Raw genomic sequence first — 16,477 nt, forward strand, 5'->3', positions numbered from 1 at the left:
AGGCATGTTTGTTGGGGCTTATGCATGGCCGCCATTTTAGGTGATCCGGCCTCGTGCAGGCTTTGTGAGGCGGTAATCGCTTAGGGTTGGTGTAGGCGTCAGCCAGTGGATACCGGGATGACCCCTGTCGGTCCAGAGGGGGGGGGGGAGGGATAGTTTTATTCCCGGGTCCGCTCGAGTTGTCCAAGGTGCCTGGGGAGCGGCCGTCTCCCCAAGCTCAGGCTTGTGCAGGCCGCAAGTCGCTAGCAGGACGTTCCGGGGTCGGACAGGCACCCAGCGGGTATCCACCGGTGCACCGTCGGCCCGTCAATAAGGTGAGTACGCCCTGCAGTCTGGTTGATGGGCAACCCGGGTATTAGTCTCGTTTTTTTAGGCCCTGTTGCAGGAGCTCTTGCAGAGCACGTCTGGCTGCCTTAGCTGTCAGGCTCCGCCCCCGAAGCACAGTATTTCTTAAGTATGAATATACCCAGTGAAAGAAGAAGAATGTTACACTGTAAAAAGTATACAAACATAGACAGGATTCAGCTGTAAGCATTTGCAACATTTACAACAATCAAGTTTAATGTATAATAAACACAGGTTACTGGTTATGGAGGATAATGTATAATGAACACAAAAAAAAATGAATGCAGCTTCAGAATTAATCTAAATTGTATGCTGTCTAGGAGGTGGGAGGGTCTGGGAGGGAGGGTCTGCTGCTGATTGGCTGGAATGTGTCTGCTGACTGTGAGGTACAGGGTCAAAGTTTACTCAATGATGATGAATAGGGGGCGGACCAAACATCGCATATGTTCGCCATCCGTGGCGAACGCGAACACTATTCGCCAGCGAACCGTTCGGGACATCACTACTCACAGCTGATCTATTTTTGTATCTGATTACCTTGGGGGCGGCGCTTTGGGCTATGTCAGCACTTTGTTTATGTATATATAGTCTGTATCTCCTGTACAGTCTAGGACATTAGCATAGAGAAAGGGCTTGTGCCTGAAACGTTTGCTGTTTGTACTGTGTCCTTAAAATTTATTGTGGTAGAACCTGGGTGTGCACATTTATACTGGATGCACAGGACTCCGTTTTTTCCTTGGTAATTGCATTTTACAAATAATGAAGTAGAAGTATAGATCAGAGTGTTGCAGTGGATGTGATCTACTTGGATTTTGCCAAGGCGTTTAAAGGGATACTCCAGGCACCCAGACGACTTCTGCCCATTCAGACGACAGTGCCAACTCCCACTACCTTTAACCCTGCAAGTGTAATGATTGCAGTTTTCATAAACTGGCTGTCGTTCGCGGGGGAGGATAGTAGGCAGAGCCTGACCCAGCGCTGAGGGACATCGGCGCTGGACTCCGGTAAGTCACTGAAGGGGTTTTACCCCTTCAGCAACTTGGGATGGGGAGTGGGAGGGAGAGGGGCACTACAGGGTCCCTGCAGTGCCAGGAAAACTAATATGTTTTCCTGGCACTATAGAATCCCTTTAATGTGGTTCCTCACAATAGGATAGTGTTCAAACTAAAAGAAATTGGTATAGATGAATATTCTTGTTCTTAGAACATTGGCTTAAGGATAGAGCACAACGAGTCTTCATTAATGGTAAATTTTAAAGCTGGACAAATGTGGTAAGTGGGGTCCCTCGCGATTCTGTTCTGGGACTGCTTCTATTTAACATATTTATAAATGATCTCGAAATAAGAATTGAAAGTCATGTTTGTGCTTGCAGGTGACCCCAAACTCTATAAGGTAATACAATGTGAGCAAGATATTACTTTGCTGCAGAGGGATTTAGATAGATTGGAGGAGTGGGCACTCAATGGCAGATGAAATGTAATTTAGATAAAAGCAAAGTGATGCAATTTGGCGTAAAGAATGCACGAGCAACTTACACCCTAAATGGTAATGAATTAAGGATTTGGGATTTTTTATAGACAAACGACTAGGCACAAATGTGCAATGTCAATGAGCAGCTGCCGAGGACAGTAAGATATTGTCATGTATAAATAGGAATGTGACGAACTGGACCGTGTCACAGGTTCTTGGAGGGGCATACTTGTCAGGCTCTTACCCTGTGACTATGGCCCCTGTGATAAAACTTGGTTAAAATCACCATTTGTGCCAGGAACCATTCGAACTTTCAAATTTGCACTTTGAACACCCGAAGTGCCCTTCGACCGCGTGGTGGCGGCAATCTTGTTTGCATGGACCAAAACCGCAAATAGACTTCAAGGGGACTTAACCGCGAATGCCCTGGAACTATTTTCGGCATGAAAACCTTGCGGTGCCCGGTCGGTCCTCCAGCGGCACTTAGCCCTGATTCTATGGAACTATTTTCGGCTATGGACCATGCCTGCGGTCGGTAAAAAATATAACTTCCATAAAATTTCTGAACCCCTGAACTGATCTGGGTGATTTTTGGATATGTTGGTCACCCAGATCAGGGCTATCAGGGGATGTAAGATGGTTTGTGGGGATATTGTGTGTTTTAGGGTACTTTTGGTTTTTTTTGTAAAATATATGTAAGATGGATTGTGGGGATATTGTGTGTTTTGGGGTTTTGTAAAATATATGTTCTTTTTCAATTGGAGATAATTGAGTTGATACAGTAATTAACTCAATTATCTCCCGAGCAGGAATTGATTCCTGCTTTACCCTCAACATAGAGCCTCGCCTCGTGTTTGTAGGGACCTGCTATACAAGTTATAACCACTAGCTCTTGTAAGTGCTTCACAGCTATACCTGCTATACTCTCTTGGAGGAAAAGCCTTCTCCATGGGAGCTGGATCCAGGGTGGGAAGGGACGGCGAGACCCCCAGCCAAGCTACGGTAGCTAATAGGCTACAGTGCTGATGGTGTCTGGTGGAGTGCTTGGAGTCCTCGGTGAGCACTTGGAGCATCAATTGACAGAGGCACCCGCTTGGGTTGGCAGGCGGTCCGTCACAAGGAGCATTAATTCTCGGTATGAGATTATATATTGTACTTAAAAACCGTAATATAAAACATCAAACACAATGTCTCTTGTGAGTAAATATGGTGTATATCGCTACTCACTGCCAGGCTTTGTAACTAAAAATCCATGCGATAGGGCTGTGACTGGTAGCTTGAAGTCTCTGTGCAGGCCGTAGTGTGGCAAGTCAGTTCTGCCCGTTTTCACACTCGCTGCCTACAGTGTAAGCTCTGGAGTCTCTGCCCCCCACGTGCCATGAGTGTGACATCCTCTACGTGTTTCACTGGTTGCTTTCGGCTTCCTCAGGACGTAATGCTTCCTTCTCCATCTGGGAGAAGGGTATTTAAGGGCACATTGTCATATTCTGATCGCCCTGATAACGTCAAGTCCATCATTTACATATCACGATGTGATTGTATTTAGTCGGCGGTCACAAATAGCTTTTAGCAATATAAATTAATCCTTGTACTTAATTTATACAAAATAATTTATAATTTTACAGAAAAGAGCAATATAATATGCAACTTTATTAGACATAATGAGAGAGATTATATAAAATTGGACAAATCTCAGCCTATGTTCTTATATTAATGCATATGCATCTTTAAAGTCATATCCAACATACAAAATATTAAACCAGCTTGGTTTTTAAAAAGAGAAAAGTTAATAAATTTTGCATAATAGAAATATAACCCTGAAAATGTGGCTATCAAAAAAGATATATGGGGCGTGGCCTAACCACGGTAGCAGATGGTCGCAGGATTGCTGAGCTCCGGGCCAGACAACGGTGAAAAACCACAAAAAACCCTTACAATCGGGCCAAACCCGACCCAAATAGCCTCAGTTACTCCTCTTAACGAGATGGGGCGTAAAACGAAGAAATTAAAGCCTGAAAAAAACAACCCGGGCACACACATTGGTGAGCTGTGGCGGAGGGCCCAAGAAGCCTCTACCGCCAACATGGCGTCCCTCCATGGGGGTTGTACGGACTTCTATAGCGACTCATCGGATGATGCGGAAGGGGAGCTTATACAGGCCGCCCTTAAGTCGCCACCGACCCGACAACAACCTACAACTCCTGCCGCAGCCCTTACGCCGGTGAGCATGGAGGCCATCAGAGCCTTAATGGCAGACCACCATAAAAAAATATCGGCGGATGTGGCCTTGATTCGGGACACCCTGACTGGCCTCAATGGACGACTCGGGGCTGTGGAGCACACCACGCAAACCCAAGACACACAACTCAAAGAATTACAGCAGGAGGTTCGGGAGCTGAGGAACCTATCTAAGCAGCATGAACTGCGGTTAGCTGAGATGGAAGACAAGCGTCGGCTGAAACATCTCAAGATCAGAGGCATTGCTGAAACTATAACGGACTCTGAACTGCCCCACTTTGTGAGACGGCTCCTCACGGTAATGCTCCCTCCAAAGCATGCTAAAGCGGTGATGCTGGACGAAATGTTCCGCATCCCAAAACCAGCTAAGGCTCCAGAATCGGCCACCCGGGACGTCATCCTGCAATTTCAAGCCCAGAGAGATAGAACCGCAGTCCTGACAGCGGCCAGAGCCCAGCCGACCTACCCCTTCGAGGGCATGACTCTAATGTTTTATGCGGACCTTTCGGGGGCAAAGAAAAAATGGGTCGGGGGCAACGTTGGCCTGGAGGAGATCCCTGCAACAGCTCACATCACTCCTAAGGGAGCAGCATATTGCATACCGCTGGGGCCCAGCTCACATCCTGTTGGTAACGAAGGGCAACGACACGCACAAACTGCACTGCATGCAGGAGGCACCGACGATCCTGGGGAAGCTCGGCCTTCCACAGACCATACTACCCCAGCCAGCACCCAAGGGGAGACGCCCGAACCCTCCAAGCTGGGAAAATGCCAGCAGCGTTGAATTTGTACCCAGACGACAAGCCGGTACATCCACCGTCTCTGCCACAACCTGAAGATCTACGTGAGTTTTTGGGGACTTTACCACACCATGAGGGTCTTCATTTACAGAGACTGTCACACGCTACCATATTGTACAGCTGACTAACCTAATGGTTTACACCCCCCCCCCCACTAAGTTTATGTTCGCAGAGTTGCAGGTGGGGATAGTGCGGCCTCGCACCAACCAAGTATATATGAGCCTGTCGATGTGATCGGCTCACATCTCCCTCGGATACTTGACGAACTCACTCACCCCAGGGCACCAATGACGCCATCCCGCTGAACTGTTATGATACACTCGACCCACATATGATTTTTCAGCGTCAGCAAATCTAACACTGTTCTAAGCACGTTAGATCCAGCAGTCTGCATATTTTCTAGACTATAGTTTAAGTTTACGTTAACCTGTTCATTTTTATGTTATCTACTTGGTAAATGTATGTGGTACGGACTGCCAAGACCTGCAATGTTCTACAAACTACTGGCGACTACTGTTCTGTACTGCCGTTCATCGCACAGGCGACTATTGCTTACATTAATTTGTGTTTTACTTTATCCTCTCTACTTCATAGGGGGGGGTCTCCATGCCCTACCTTGATCTTAGGCGAACCACCACTGCCACATGGATAACTAAAATCCAGCCCAGTTTACCTAATGTCTACGATAGCGCAAAAATTAGGCACACCGCAGAGAGAGCAGACGCAGTACACTCCGGACCCCAGTGGCTACTCGTGCACGGTCTGACTAGCTTGACATAGCATCTTACTTTACTACACAGCATCTTACCTACTACATTGAACACAATATGATGGTTACTCCATTAGTTGTTAAAGTTTTTAATAGTTTATGTTATTACTAGCCCCCCGGGGAACACTACACGCGAGCACAATACTCGCATACGTATACTCCCGTAGGTCAGCATACCTGCACAAGGAACACAATCCCACATGTCCCTCACTAGCCTATAGGTACGACGCTCTCCAGGAAAACTATAGATGCCTTCCACACGCGCACCATCATCATGTTGTTGGGCAGGACGACCCGGCTACTGGGGCAGAGCAGGTACACTGTCATTACATACCCACCACAATGCAAAGAATTGTAACATTTATTATTTTTATGCATATCAGATACCTGTCAGTTTACGCATAATGTCCATATATATATATATATCTTTAGAAAATCAGGATAATTAACCTTGTTACTGTTTAGATATCATGGCATCCTATAGCTCTAGCTAGCGACTACCAAGCATACGAACGTCCTACTGTATTTAACGCTGTAAAGTATTCATCATATTCTCTAAAAATGTGCATTGATATACCTGCCATGTTGTAAAATCTAATGACAAATGTGAACGAGAGCTGTTGTGGCTCAGTCTACATCGTTGTTAACCATACGCACGCAAAATAAAGAATTTAAAAAAAAAATTCTGTTTGCCCACTGCAGTACTAGCAGTCAGCAGGCAAATTGTTAAAAAAAAAAAAAAAAAAGATAAATAATAAACCAAAAAATCCTAATTTAATGAAAAATATATACTGTATTTTTCGCTCCATAAGACGCACTTTTTTTCCCCTCAAAAGTGAGGGGAAATGTCTGTGTGTCTTATGGAGCGAATATGAAGCTTTACTAACCTGTCTTGTAGCGTGGGCTGGCTTCACAGCGCGCACCGCGCTACAGGAACTTCAATTTCAGGTTCCGGTTTCTGGCGGGACTGAAAGGAAGTGCGCACTCAGTGTGCACACTTCCTTTCAGTCCCGCCAGAAACCGGAACCTGAAATTGAAGTTCCAGTATCGCGGTGCGCGCTGTGAAGCCGGCCCACGCTACAAGACAGGTAAGTAATTATGGGACAAGGGGAAGGGAGAGGGGAACACTATGGGAGGAGGGGGGAACACTGTGGGAGGGGGGAATACTGTGGGAGGAGGGAAGGGGGGGAACACTGTGGGAGGGGTGGAGGGGGGGACACTATGGGATGAGGGGGGAGAACACTATGGGAGGGGGGAACACTGTGGGAAGAGGGGATGGGGGGAGGGGGGAGAACACTATGGGAAGAGGGGAACACTATGGGGTGAGGGGAACACTATGGGATGAGGGGGAGAACACTATGGGAGGAGGGGAGGGGGAACACTAAGGGATGAGGGGGGAACACTATGGGGTGTGGGGGAGAACACTATGGGAGGAGGGGATGTGGGGGAGAACACTATGGGAGGAGGGGGAGAACGCTATGGGAGGAGGGAACACTATGCGATGAGAACACTATTGGGCAAGGGGAGAAGGGGGTTAAAAATCACTATGGGACAGAGGAAGGGGGGGTTAAAAATCACTATGGGACAGAGGAAGGGAGGGGTTAAAAATCACTATGGGACAGAGGAAGGGGGGGGGGGTTAAAAATCACTATGGGATAGGGGAGGAGGGTTTAAGATCATTATGGGACAAGAGAGGGGAGTGGGTGGTAAGGAACACTATTGGACAGGGGAGAAAAAAAATATTCTGAACAAACTTTCCCATAGTAAAAAACACTATGGGATAGTTTGTTCAAAATATTTTTTTTTCTGGGTTTCCTCCTCTAAAAACTAGGTGCGTCTTATGGAGCGAAAAATACGGTATATTAAGTGTGACTACAATAAAATCTACATCAAGTATGTCAAACTCAAAGTCTAGAACGGGCCAAATAAACAAGGTTTAAGTTTATGTGGGCCACAAAAAAAACAAAAACCTACGTTTCTATGAAAATCTATTTTGAAAAGTACAGTCTAAAAAAAAAAAAACCAGCACCCCCCTCTAGCCAACAAGCAGACTCCACTCACATTGCCGCTGCCATTATGCGACTCTGGAGTACGGCCTCTGGTATACCCCAAATGGCACCATCGCAACACTAACCGACACAGAAACACACATTCTTGCAGACACTCACATTACATAGTTACATAGCTGAAAAGAGACTTGCGTCTATCAAGTTCAGCCTTCCTCACATATGTTGTTGCTGTTGATCCAATTTTCTTTATTACTCCCTACCTTTGGAAGCTGGTGTGGGGCCTCTCCCTGGGGTCCAGTGGGGATCTTCTACCTGGAGATTTTCTTCCTGCTCTTCATTGCTCCCTCGCGCACAATTTAGTGATGCCGGGTGCTGGAATATGACGTCATAGTCCGGCCCCTGTGATCACTACAGACGGTGCGCACGATGGAGCAGAAAGACTGAGCTCTTCCAGCGACCTCTTCGAGTCACGGCCCGGTAAATTTTAGCAGAGTAGGCACCTGCAATGTGGAGAAAGCAGGTGCCTACTCTGCTTTAACACGAAGCATGTACTCGCGGCTCGCCGGGCTGCAAAGATGTTCATTGTGGGCCGCGAGTTTGACATGCTTGATCTACATTATATATGTTAATTTAAAAAATGGTAAATATCGAAGCCATTGTTTAATCCAATTGGTACCAAAGTGTTTAAAACAAATATCCATTTCATCTCCGCCTGTCCTAGTTTTTGATTAAAATCACCACCCTTTCAGTTACCTTTAATCTTTTGTATACCTAAAAAAAAATATCTAACCTTGAAATCAACGTTATGGTGGTCTCTAAAATACAGAAATACAGTGACACTTGAGGTTTTGCAAATTTTATCTTTATGTTGTACACATGCTCACATATTCTCATACATAGCAACCTAGTGGTGTGTCCTATATATTTTAGCCCACACGGACATGTGAGCATGTATACAACATTCCGAGAACTGCAGGTCATACCATCTATAATAGTAAAGGTTTTATTATTAGTTGTAAATTCTTAAACACATTCTCCTCCCCCCTCCATATGAACTCAAGAAATTGTTGTTGTTTTTTTTTATAATGTCCTTAGGAGCCTCTAAAATGTTATCCATTAGAATTATTTTTAAATTGGGTACCCACTTATGCACTATCCTCGGTTTTGATGGTAGAATGTCTTTCAGGATAGATTCATTTAATAGTAGGTGGCAAAAATTGTTTATCCCCCTCCGTACATTATTATTGTGACCTCCAAAAAATTGACAAATAAAGGGTATTCTGTTATATTCTGTATGGTTTCTATTTTTATATTGTATCAACTGTATTCAATCTAATGCTTGTTTCTTTAGTAACCGGTATTAAAATGTCTTCATTATGACCTTTATCTTTAAAATCTTGGATCACTTTTCTGCTCTGTTGTATAAAAACCTTGTCATCCGTGCAGTTTCTTTTGAGTCTCATTAACTGACTCTTAGGTATGCTGTTTAGCCATGGGCTGTAGTTGCAGCCTGTATATAACTATTGACTTCAACGGACTTTAAAAAACACAAAAAAAACAAAAACGTTTGTTTTAATCACATCGTCCTCCTAGATGGTAAAATCCACAAAGTTAATTTCTTTTCTACTATACCAAAAAGTTCATTTTATACCCCAATTATTGGGTTAAATATATTCAATAAATAATTTTAAAAAGACCTTCTCCACCTTTCCAGACTATAATTGTCAATATATATTTTGTACAGCACGAAGTTTGCACCCCAGCCAGTTGCTTCACTCATATATAGTGACTCCCAATAAGCCATAAAAGGTAAGCATCGCTAGGGGCAATCTTGGTGCCCATTGTTGTGCCCCATTTCCTGGAGATATAAATCCCCTTGAAACCAGAAGCAGTTCTCCAGAATCAATTGAATAGACTTCAAGACAAATTCTTATTGGCCGCAAAAGGTATGAAGATGATGTTTCCAAAAAATCCTAATATAAAACCCTCCTGCCATTTTCTCTAATTTAAGGCTTGGAGTATACTAGTAGTGTCCCTCAAATAAGATGGATGTTGATGAACCAATGGTTGTAATATATGGTCCACATACTCTCTCCACCCAAACCATGGCATTCAATATCAAACGGAGGCAGCTCACCCTGAGGAAACTTGATTAAATCACCCAGATTAAAAAAAGATAGGACAGAGATTAGACAAACTCGAGTATGATGTAGTAGGTAAATTGGAAAGCACTTCAAACTGTTTGTTTGCCTTCTTTTAGAGCAACAGCAAAACAAATGTAAGAAACGTTGAACACGGCTCTTTTCAGCCTATGTAACTTTTTTGTTTGATTTATATTTTTAAACATATCTTTATAATAGCTTAAACAATAAGGGTTTATTTTCTTACCCCAATGTATCATTTAAGAATGTAAAGTGTGCTGTATACTCAATAAAATAGAAGTACAAAACCCAACTGTCAGTCAGAATGTTTTGTTTTTTTATTTAGGTAAATGGTCCAGCAGAAAAGGAAATAATTGGAAGTTGAAGCATTAGGTACAAGTCACATTAAGGCCCTTACACTTAGAGTGAAATAGTCAAAAGCACTCTAACTTTTCCCGTCTTATCTTTATAGCTCTTAAAAAATTATATGTATATATTTAATTTCCTTCCCACCCACAGGTACATTACACAGAATGTAAGAGAAAGAATCCAAAGTCAGGATAGATTACCAGAATCTACTTTTCCTAGGCTTGCTTGGCACATGCAAGGTGGGAGGTCAAAGCACAATTTGGCAAAAACAAAAATAAAAAAACAACCCAAGAAAACAAAGGAAAAAACAAAACAAAAACATAATGAAAACAAAAACACTACATTTAAAATTGCTACACTTTTAAAGCCACAGAAGGGAAACTGCACACACAGAAACATGTGCATATATATCCATATATATTATAAACACACACGCACACAGTATGTACAAATACACACACAGTACTGTGCACTAAAGTCTTAGGTCACACATGAAAATTAAGAATAAATCCATCAAAATGGGCACTAAGTACTTATTTAATTAGAAAAAGAAAAAACAAACAAGAAAAAAAACAACAAGTCATTCCATGTATTACATTTGTTCAATCCACCAGCATGATTGATTCAGCTTGTGAATAATAATAATAATGGCTGGGTTGGTTTGCAAATTGTGATACAGATATAGTGCATGGGACGTAAGCATACAAAGAATCCCTAGTTTCCAGTAGATGACAGTCATTTAAAAATTTCCAACACAGCCAAAAGATATGAAGTTGACAAAACCTGACAAACGGCAGAGCTTCATTCATCATGTTTTGCCAAGTTAAGAATCTTCTTGCACATTGTGTGAGCTGGTCTATAGAAGATTCTCCAAGCCTCCAGAGACCATATTGCTGTACTATAGTTTCTCTGGTTAAGCACCAGGAGTGGAGGAAACAAAATGATGGTGCCCATGAGGGACAGCTTCAGGTAAATATAGTTTACCACTGCTTCTCTGCTTACCCCTCAGCCAGCACCCCAAGCAGGGATGTTACCTTTGTGGAACTTTGCAAAATATGCAAACACCCTCCAAAAGTGACAGTGCCACTTTAAGGGTTTAAATCAACAAACTGAAGGCAGTGGGAAAACTGTGTGTATCTGATAATCAGTTCTTTGTGCATGATACCTACAAAGACATGTGACAACAAATTAAACATCTTGATCACAAGCAGAACTATTCTTGCACATACAATTAACAAAAGGCAACAAAGCAGAAAAAATGACAGACAAAACACCATAAAGCATGGAGCAATAGCCACTGGCGGAAAAGGCATGAGCAATGCTTTGGTTCCTAAAAGACATCAATATGTCAGATCTGTGAAGAATCACATTAGTGCCAGTTTGCAACTGTACATGATGCATGATAGCAGCTCTCTCGTGGTCTGTGAAGAATTTTCGTAAATAACATATAGAAAATAACTAAAGATGCAAAAAAAAATAATTTCTTCAAGATAATTAAAAAAAAACAAAACAACTGCAAAAAGAGTTCTGTTTCTTCCAGCATGATAACGACCCAAAACTTTCAGCATGTGTGAAATAAGAGCTACGTGGGGTGTAAGTATATAGGCAGTCAATTCATCTTGCCTATCTTTGAGTTTCTTAGCATTACTGAAGCTGGGAGGTATTATTTGGACATCCAAAAAAACAGGTAAAGTGAGAAAAGGAGAAAATATAAAAAGTAACTTTTTAATTCTCTGGAAGGCCACATAAAATGCTGATTTTGTTTTCAAAATTAAAAACAAATACTTTGTCACTTTTGATTGATTTACTTCCATAATAAACAGTGCGTAATTGTTCATTTCAGTGTACTAAGATGTGCACATTACCGTGTGTGAACACACACACACACACACACGTGTGTAAGCAAATACACATAAGCATACATACACTTTCCCCAGACACACACTATTAGAAAGTAACTAACTAGTCTGCAAAACATATCATACATTGTCTCTGAAACTTTAATCTCTCTTAAAGTCTGTAACGCTGGAAATTTCTTTAGAGTTCATACTGTAGTTCCAAATCTTGAGAAAACGCGCTCACTCAGTCTGTAGGATCATGGGCGGATTTTCACTGTCTTCATCTAGCCGGAGAGCACAAGTTTCATTTTCCAAGCTGAATCCTCCCACTGCTCCCATATCTTCAGAATAACCTGTGTGGAGAAAATGTTGCTGAATTCCATTCAAACCGTTCCTCTACAAAGAAACCCCAACAAAAACAAAAGCTTAACTTTGCTGCAACATGCCAACTAATAAAAAGGGTACCACACACAAAAAAAACAATCTTTGCTCATCGAATTGGTCATGGTGAAAAGAGGCCAGTTCTTACGGTGTCCTTGTACATAGTCCTGTTCCAATCCATATTTAGATCAGCAAAGTAAAAAAACATTTTTGGCTATGTAAATAAATATAAGCAAGAGAAAGAAGATGGAAATAATGTTTTGCGCAGACCGCTCCATGCAAACAATTCCCAAACTTATGTAAGTGCAGGATTCAGAAGAGCCGTACTTACCATGTCGTGTTGGAGATGAAGCGTTATACGCTTGTGTCACTAGGGGCCTGTCATGTGATGCAGACTCTAAAATCTCACTGCCAGGTTCCATGCTGCCATCCAACCTTAAAGCAAAACACAGACAATGTGAAAACACAAACCAGATCATAAGGCTCACATGGACCTCTGTGTCCCTACACCAAATCAGTCTGTTTTGAATAATGCAATTTGACGTAGATTGTATTACAGTCAAGGCATCTGTGAATAAGGAAATGGGATTCATCAACTACTTTTCACCAATTAATTTCATGGTTGTTCTTTTTAAAAGTCACACATTAAAGGCATTATGAACAATAGCGCACAGAACAGCTTTTTTTTTTTTTAAAGAAAGAAAATATAAAGCTATCAACTAAAATAAAAAAAAAAACATGAATTATAACTGTAATTCAATCCTTGCAATATTATTGTTCAGACACGGAGCAGGACTAAAAACAATTAAAGCCTTTGTTAATCAAGTGCTTTTACACCTAAAAGGTCATTAGTGGTAATTTGATGTTAGAATTGATAATTGAGAAGTTAGATTGACTGCTTGTCTGTTCAATTGTTTAACATATTCTGTACTACAAGAATAAAATAAACCCCAAATATTACTATAGTATAACCTAGGGATCGACATATATGGATTTTTTTAGAGCCGATACTCTGTGATCTTTCAGGCCGATAGCCGATATAATTTGCCGATATTCTGTACATTTACCATTTTGGAAAATATAAACTATTTCTAAAGGTAAATGCACAAAATATACATGCCACATGTAGTGGATGCAGTGTATTTAGACAGGGGAGCTGTGTGTGTAGTGGATGCAGTGTGTGTGTGTGTAGTGGATGCAGTGTGTGTTTGTGTAGTGGATGCAGTGAGTGTTTGTGTAGTGGATGCAGTGTGTGTTTGTGTAGTGGATGCAGTGTGTGTTTGTGTAGTGGATGCAGTGTGTGTTTGTGTAGTGGATGCAGTGTGTGTTTGTGTAGTGGATGCAGTGTGTGTTTGTGTAGTGTGTGTGTGTGTGTGTGTGTAATGGATACAGTGTGTGTTTGTGTGTAGTGGATGCAGTGTGTGTGTGTAGTGTATGCAGTGTGTGTTTGTGTTGTGTGTGTGTAGTGGATGCAGTATGTGTTTGTGTAGTGTGTGTGTAGTGGATGCAGTGTGTTTGTGTAGTGTGTGTGTAGTGGATGCAGTGTGTGTTTGTGTAGTGGGTGCAGTGTGTATTTGTCTAGTGTGTGTAGTGGATGCAGTGTGTATTAGTGTAGTGTGTATATAATGAAAGCAGAGTGTTTGTGTAGTGTGTGGGTAGTGTGTGTAAAGTGAATGCTGTATATACTAAATGCAAAGTGTGTGTGTGTTTGTGTAGTGTGTGTATATAAGGAATGCAGAGTGTGTGTGTATTTGTGTAGTGTGTATAGTGAATGTAGTGTGTGTATATAATGCAGTGTATGTGTTTGTATAGTGTGTGTATATAATGCAGTGTGTTTATATAATGCACACTACACACTGCATTATATACACACACTACACAAACACTGTGTATATAATGCAGTGTGTGTAGTGTGTTTATATAATACAGTGTGTTTGTGTAGTGTGTGTATATAATGCAGTGTGTTTGTGTAGTGTGTGTATATAATGCAGTGTGTGTATATAATGCAGTGTGTTTGTGTAGTGTTTGTATAGTGTGTGTATATATAATGCAGTGTTTGTATAGTTTGTGTATATATAATGCAGTGTGTTTGTGTAGTGTGTGTATATAATGCAGTGTGTTTGTATAGTGTGTGTATATAATGCAGTGTGTTTGTATAGTGTGTGTATATAATGCAGTGTGTTTGTATAGTGTGTGTATATAATGCAGTGTGTTTGTATAGTGTGTGTATATAATGCAGTGTGTTTGTATAGTGTATATAATGTTTGTATAGTGTGTGTATATAATGCAGTGTTTGTATAGTGTGTGTATATAATGCAGTGTTTGTATAGTGTGTGTATATAATGCAGTGTTTGTATAGTGTGTGTATATAATGCAGTGTTTGTATAGTGTGTGTATATAATGCGGTGTTTGTATAGTGTGTGTATATAATGCGGTGTTTGTATAGTGTGTGTATATAATGCAGTGTTTGTATAGTGTGTGTATATAATGCAGTGTGCTTGTATAGTGTGTGTATATAATGCAGTGTGCTTGTGTAGTGTGTGTATATAATGCAGTGTGCTTGTGTAGTGTGTGTATATAATGCAGTGTGTGTGTAGTGTGCATTATATACACACACTATACAAACACATTAATTTGCATTATATACACAGTATGTTTGTGTACTATATGTGTATATAATGGAGTGTGTGTGGCGGCATTTTTTATTAATTTTTTTTTTTATATTTAATTATTATTTATTTTTATTATTTATTTTTGTTGACCCCCCTCCCTGCTTGTTACCTGGCCAGGGAGGGGTTAAATAGCAGTCCCTGGTGGTCCAGTGGCATTGACTGAGCTGTGGGGGTCCCCCCCCCCCCCCAGGACCGCCAGGCTTGTAATGAGCCTGGCGGTCCCGTTATATATTATCGGTATCTGTATTGGCAGATACCGATATTGCTGAAAATACCGAATATCGGCCGATAATATCTGTAAAACCGATAATTGGTCGATCCATAGTATAAAGCCATTTTTTGGGGCCTTCTCTCTACCTGTAGCTAGTATCCTCCACCTGTTATGGTGCAATGACTAACCATTTAAAACCACTCAGTATGCTTAAATTGGTAGAAAAAATCATCCAAGTATAGTGACTATTATGAGTTAGCCAAAGAGATTTTGCTGTCCAACAAGTGATTGTAAAAAGTAGTAACATAGTTACATCCAAGGTAAAGGGACACTCCAATCTTCCTAAAGCTTGTTGCAGTGCTTTTAGTATTAACACGTTCATAAAACACCCTTAACTTCTACCTCCTGGTTGTCTGGATTAATGTCTCACTCCTTTTTAACAGTACAGTAGTTCAAAGCAAAAGTGAGCAAATCTCAGCAAAGGCTGAGCATGCGTCCTTTGTCCCAATCTTTCAACATAAGCCATCATAGATATTTTAGTGAGAGCAGATTTGTTTGCAGTGAGTCTTAACCAGCAGTGGAATAAAGTTTTTGGGTAGATGTGGCAGTAATCTCAGCACATTGAAGGAACACTATAGCGTTTGGAATACCAAACTGTATTCCTAATGCTAGAAAATAAAAATATTTTTTATTTTATTTTTTTAAATGCACCATTTCCTACTGCACCAGGTCCAAGTGGTGGGTTGGAACTACTCATCCTCCAGTGACGTCACACCAATGTGGAAACCTAATGCGCATGCACAGTGAGCTCCCCGTGCACTTTAGACTTCCTACATCTGCATGTAAATGTTTAGGACATTGTTAAAGCGGCACTGTCATGCCGAATTTACTTTTCTTTAACAAATTCCTCTTCTCTCCCTCTGTCAGGATCTGTTTATTTCTTCCTGTCTGCTCTAGTTTTCTTTAGAACGTAAGACAAAGTAGGGACTATTTGTCTTATGGAGGTTTCCTACGCTTGACCAGCATTCCCGAACGTCCTGTCACTTAAGCAGAATGAGAACAGTTTCTCCATTTGTGTTAGGACGCAATTCGGACTATTCTAATGAATGAAACTCTGATCCTATGTGTGCCGCTGCTGCATCTTGCAGCCGCTTAGTAGATAACTCCCTAATTTCTACAGTATCAGGGAGCTAGCTACCAAAAGGCTGAAAGACCTAAATTGGTCTTTCAGACA

The 16,477-nt window shown here is 41.5% G+C and overlaps 1 protein-coding gene across 1 annotated transcript in view; it reads right to left on the bottom strand.

Moving 5' to 3' along the window:
• Positions 1–10,086: 10,086 nt before the first annotated feature.
• Positions 10,087–16,477, bottom strand: part of WIPI2 (WD repeat domain, phosphoinositide interacting 2) — a 58,730-nt gene continuing 52,339 nt past the window's right edge. The window contains exons 11-12 of the mRNA XM_063430279.1: positions 12,692–12,795; positions 10,087–12,332 (exon numbers count right to left, since the gene is read on the bottom strand). Of these exons, the coding sequence (XP_063286349.1) occupies positions 12,220–12,332; positions 12,692–12,795 (217 nt within the window). The 3' untranslated portion in view covers positions 10,087–12,219. The remainder of the gene's footprint in view (positions 12,333–12,691; positions 12,796–16,477) is intronic.

This window comes from Pelobates fuscus, chromosome 8 (genome assembly GCF_036172605.1).
Source record: "Pelobates fuscus isolate aPelFus1 chromosome 8, aPelFus1.pri, whole genome shotgun sequence".
Lineage (NCBI taxonomy): Eukaryota > Metazoa > Chordata > Amphibia > Anura > Pelobatidae > Pelobates > Pelobates fuscus.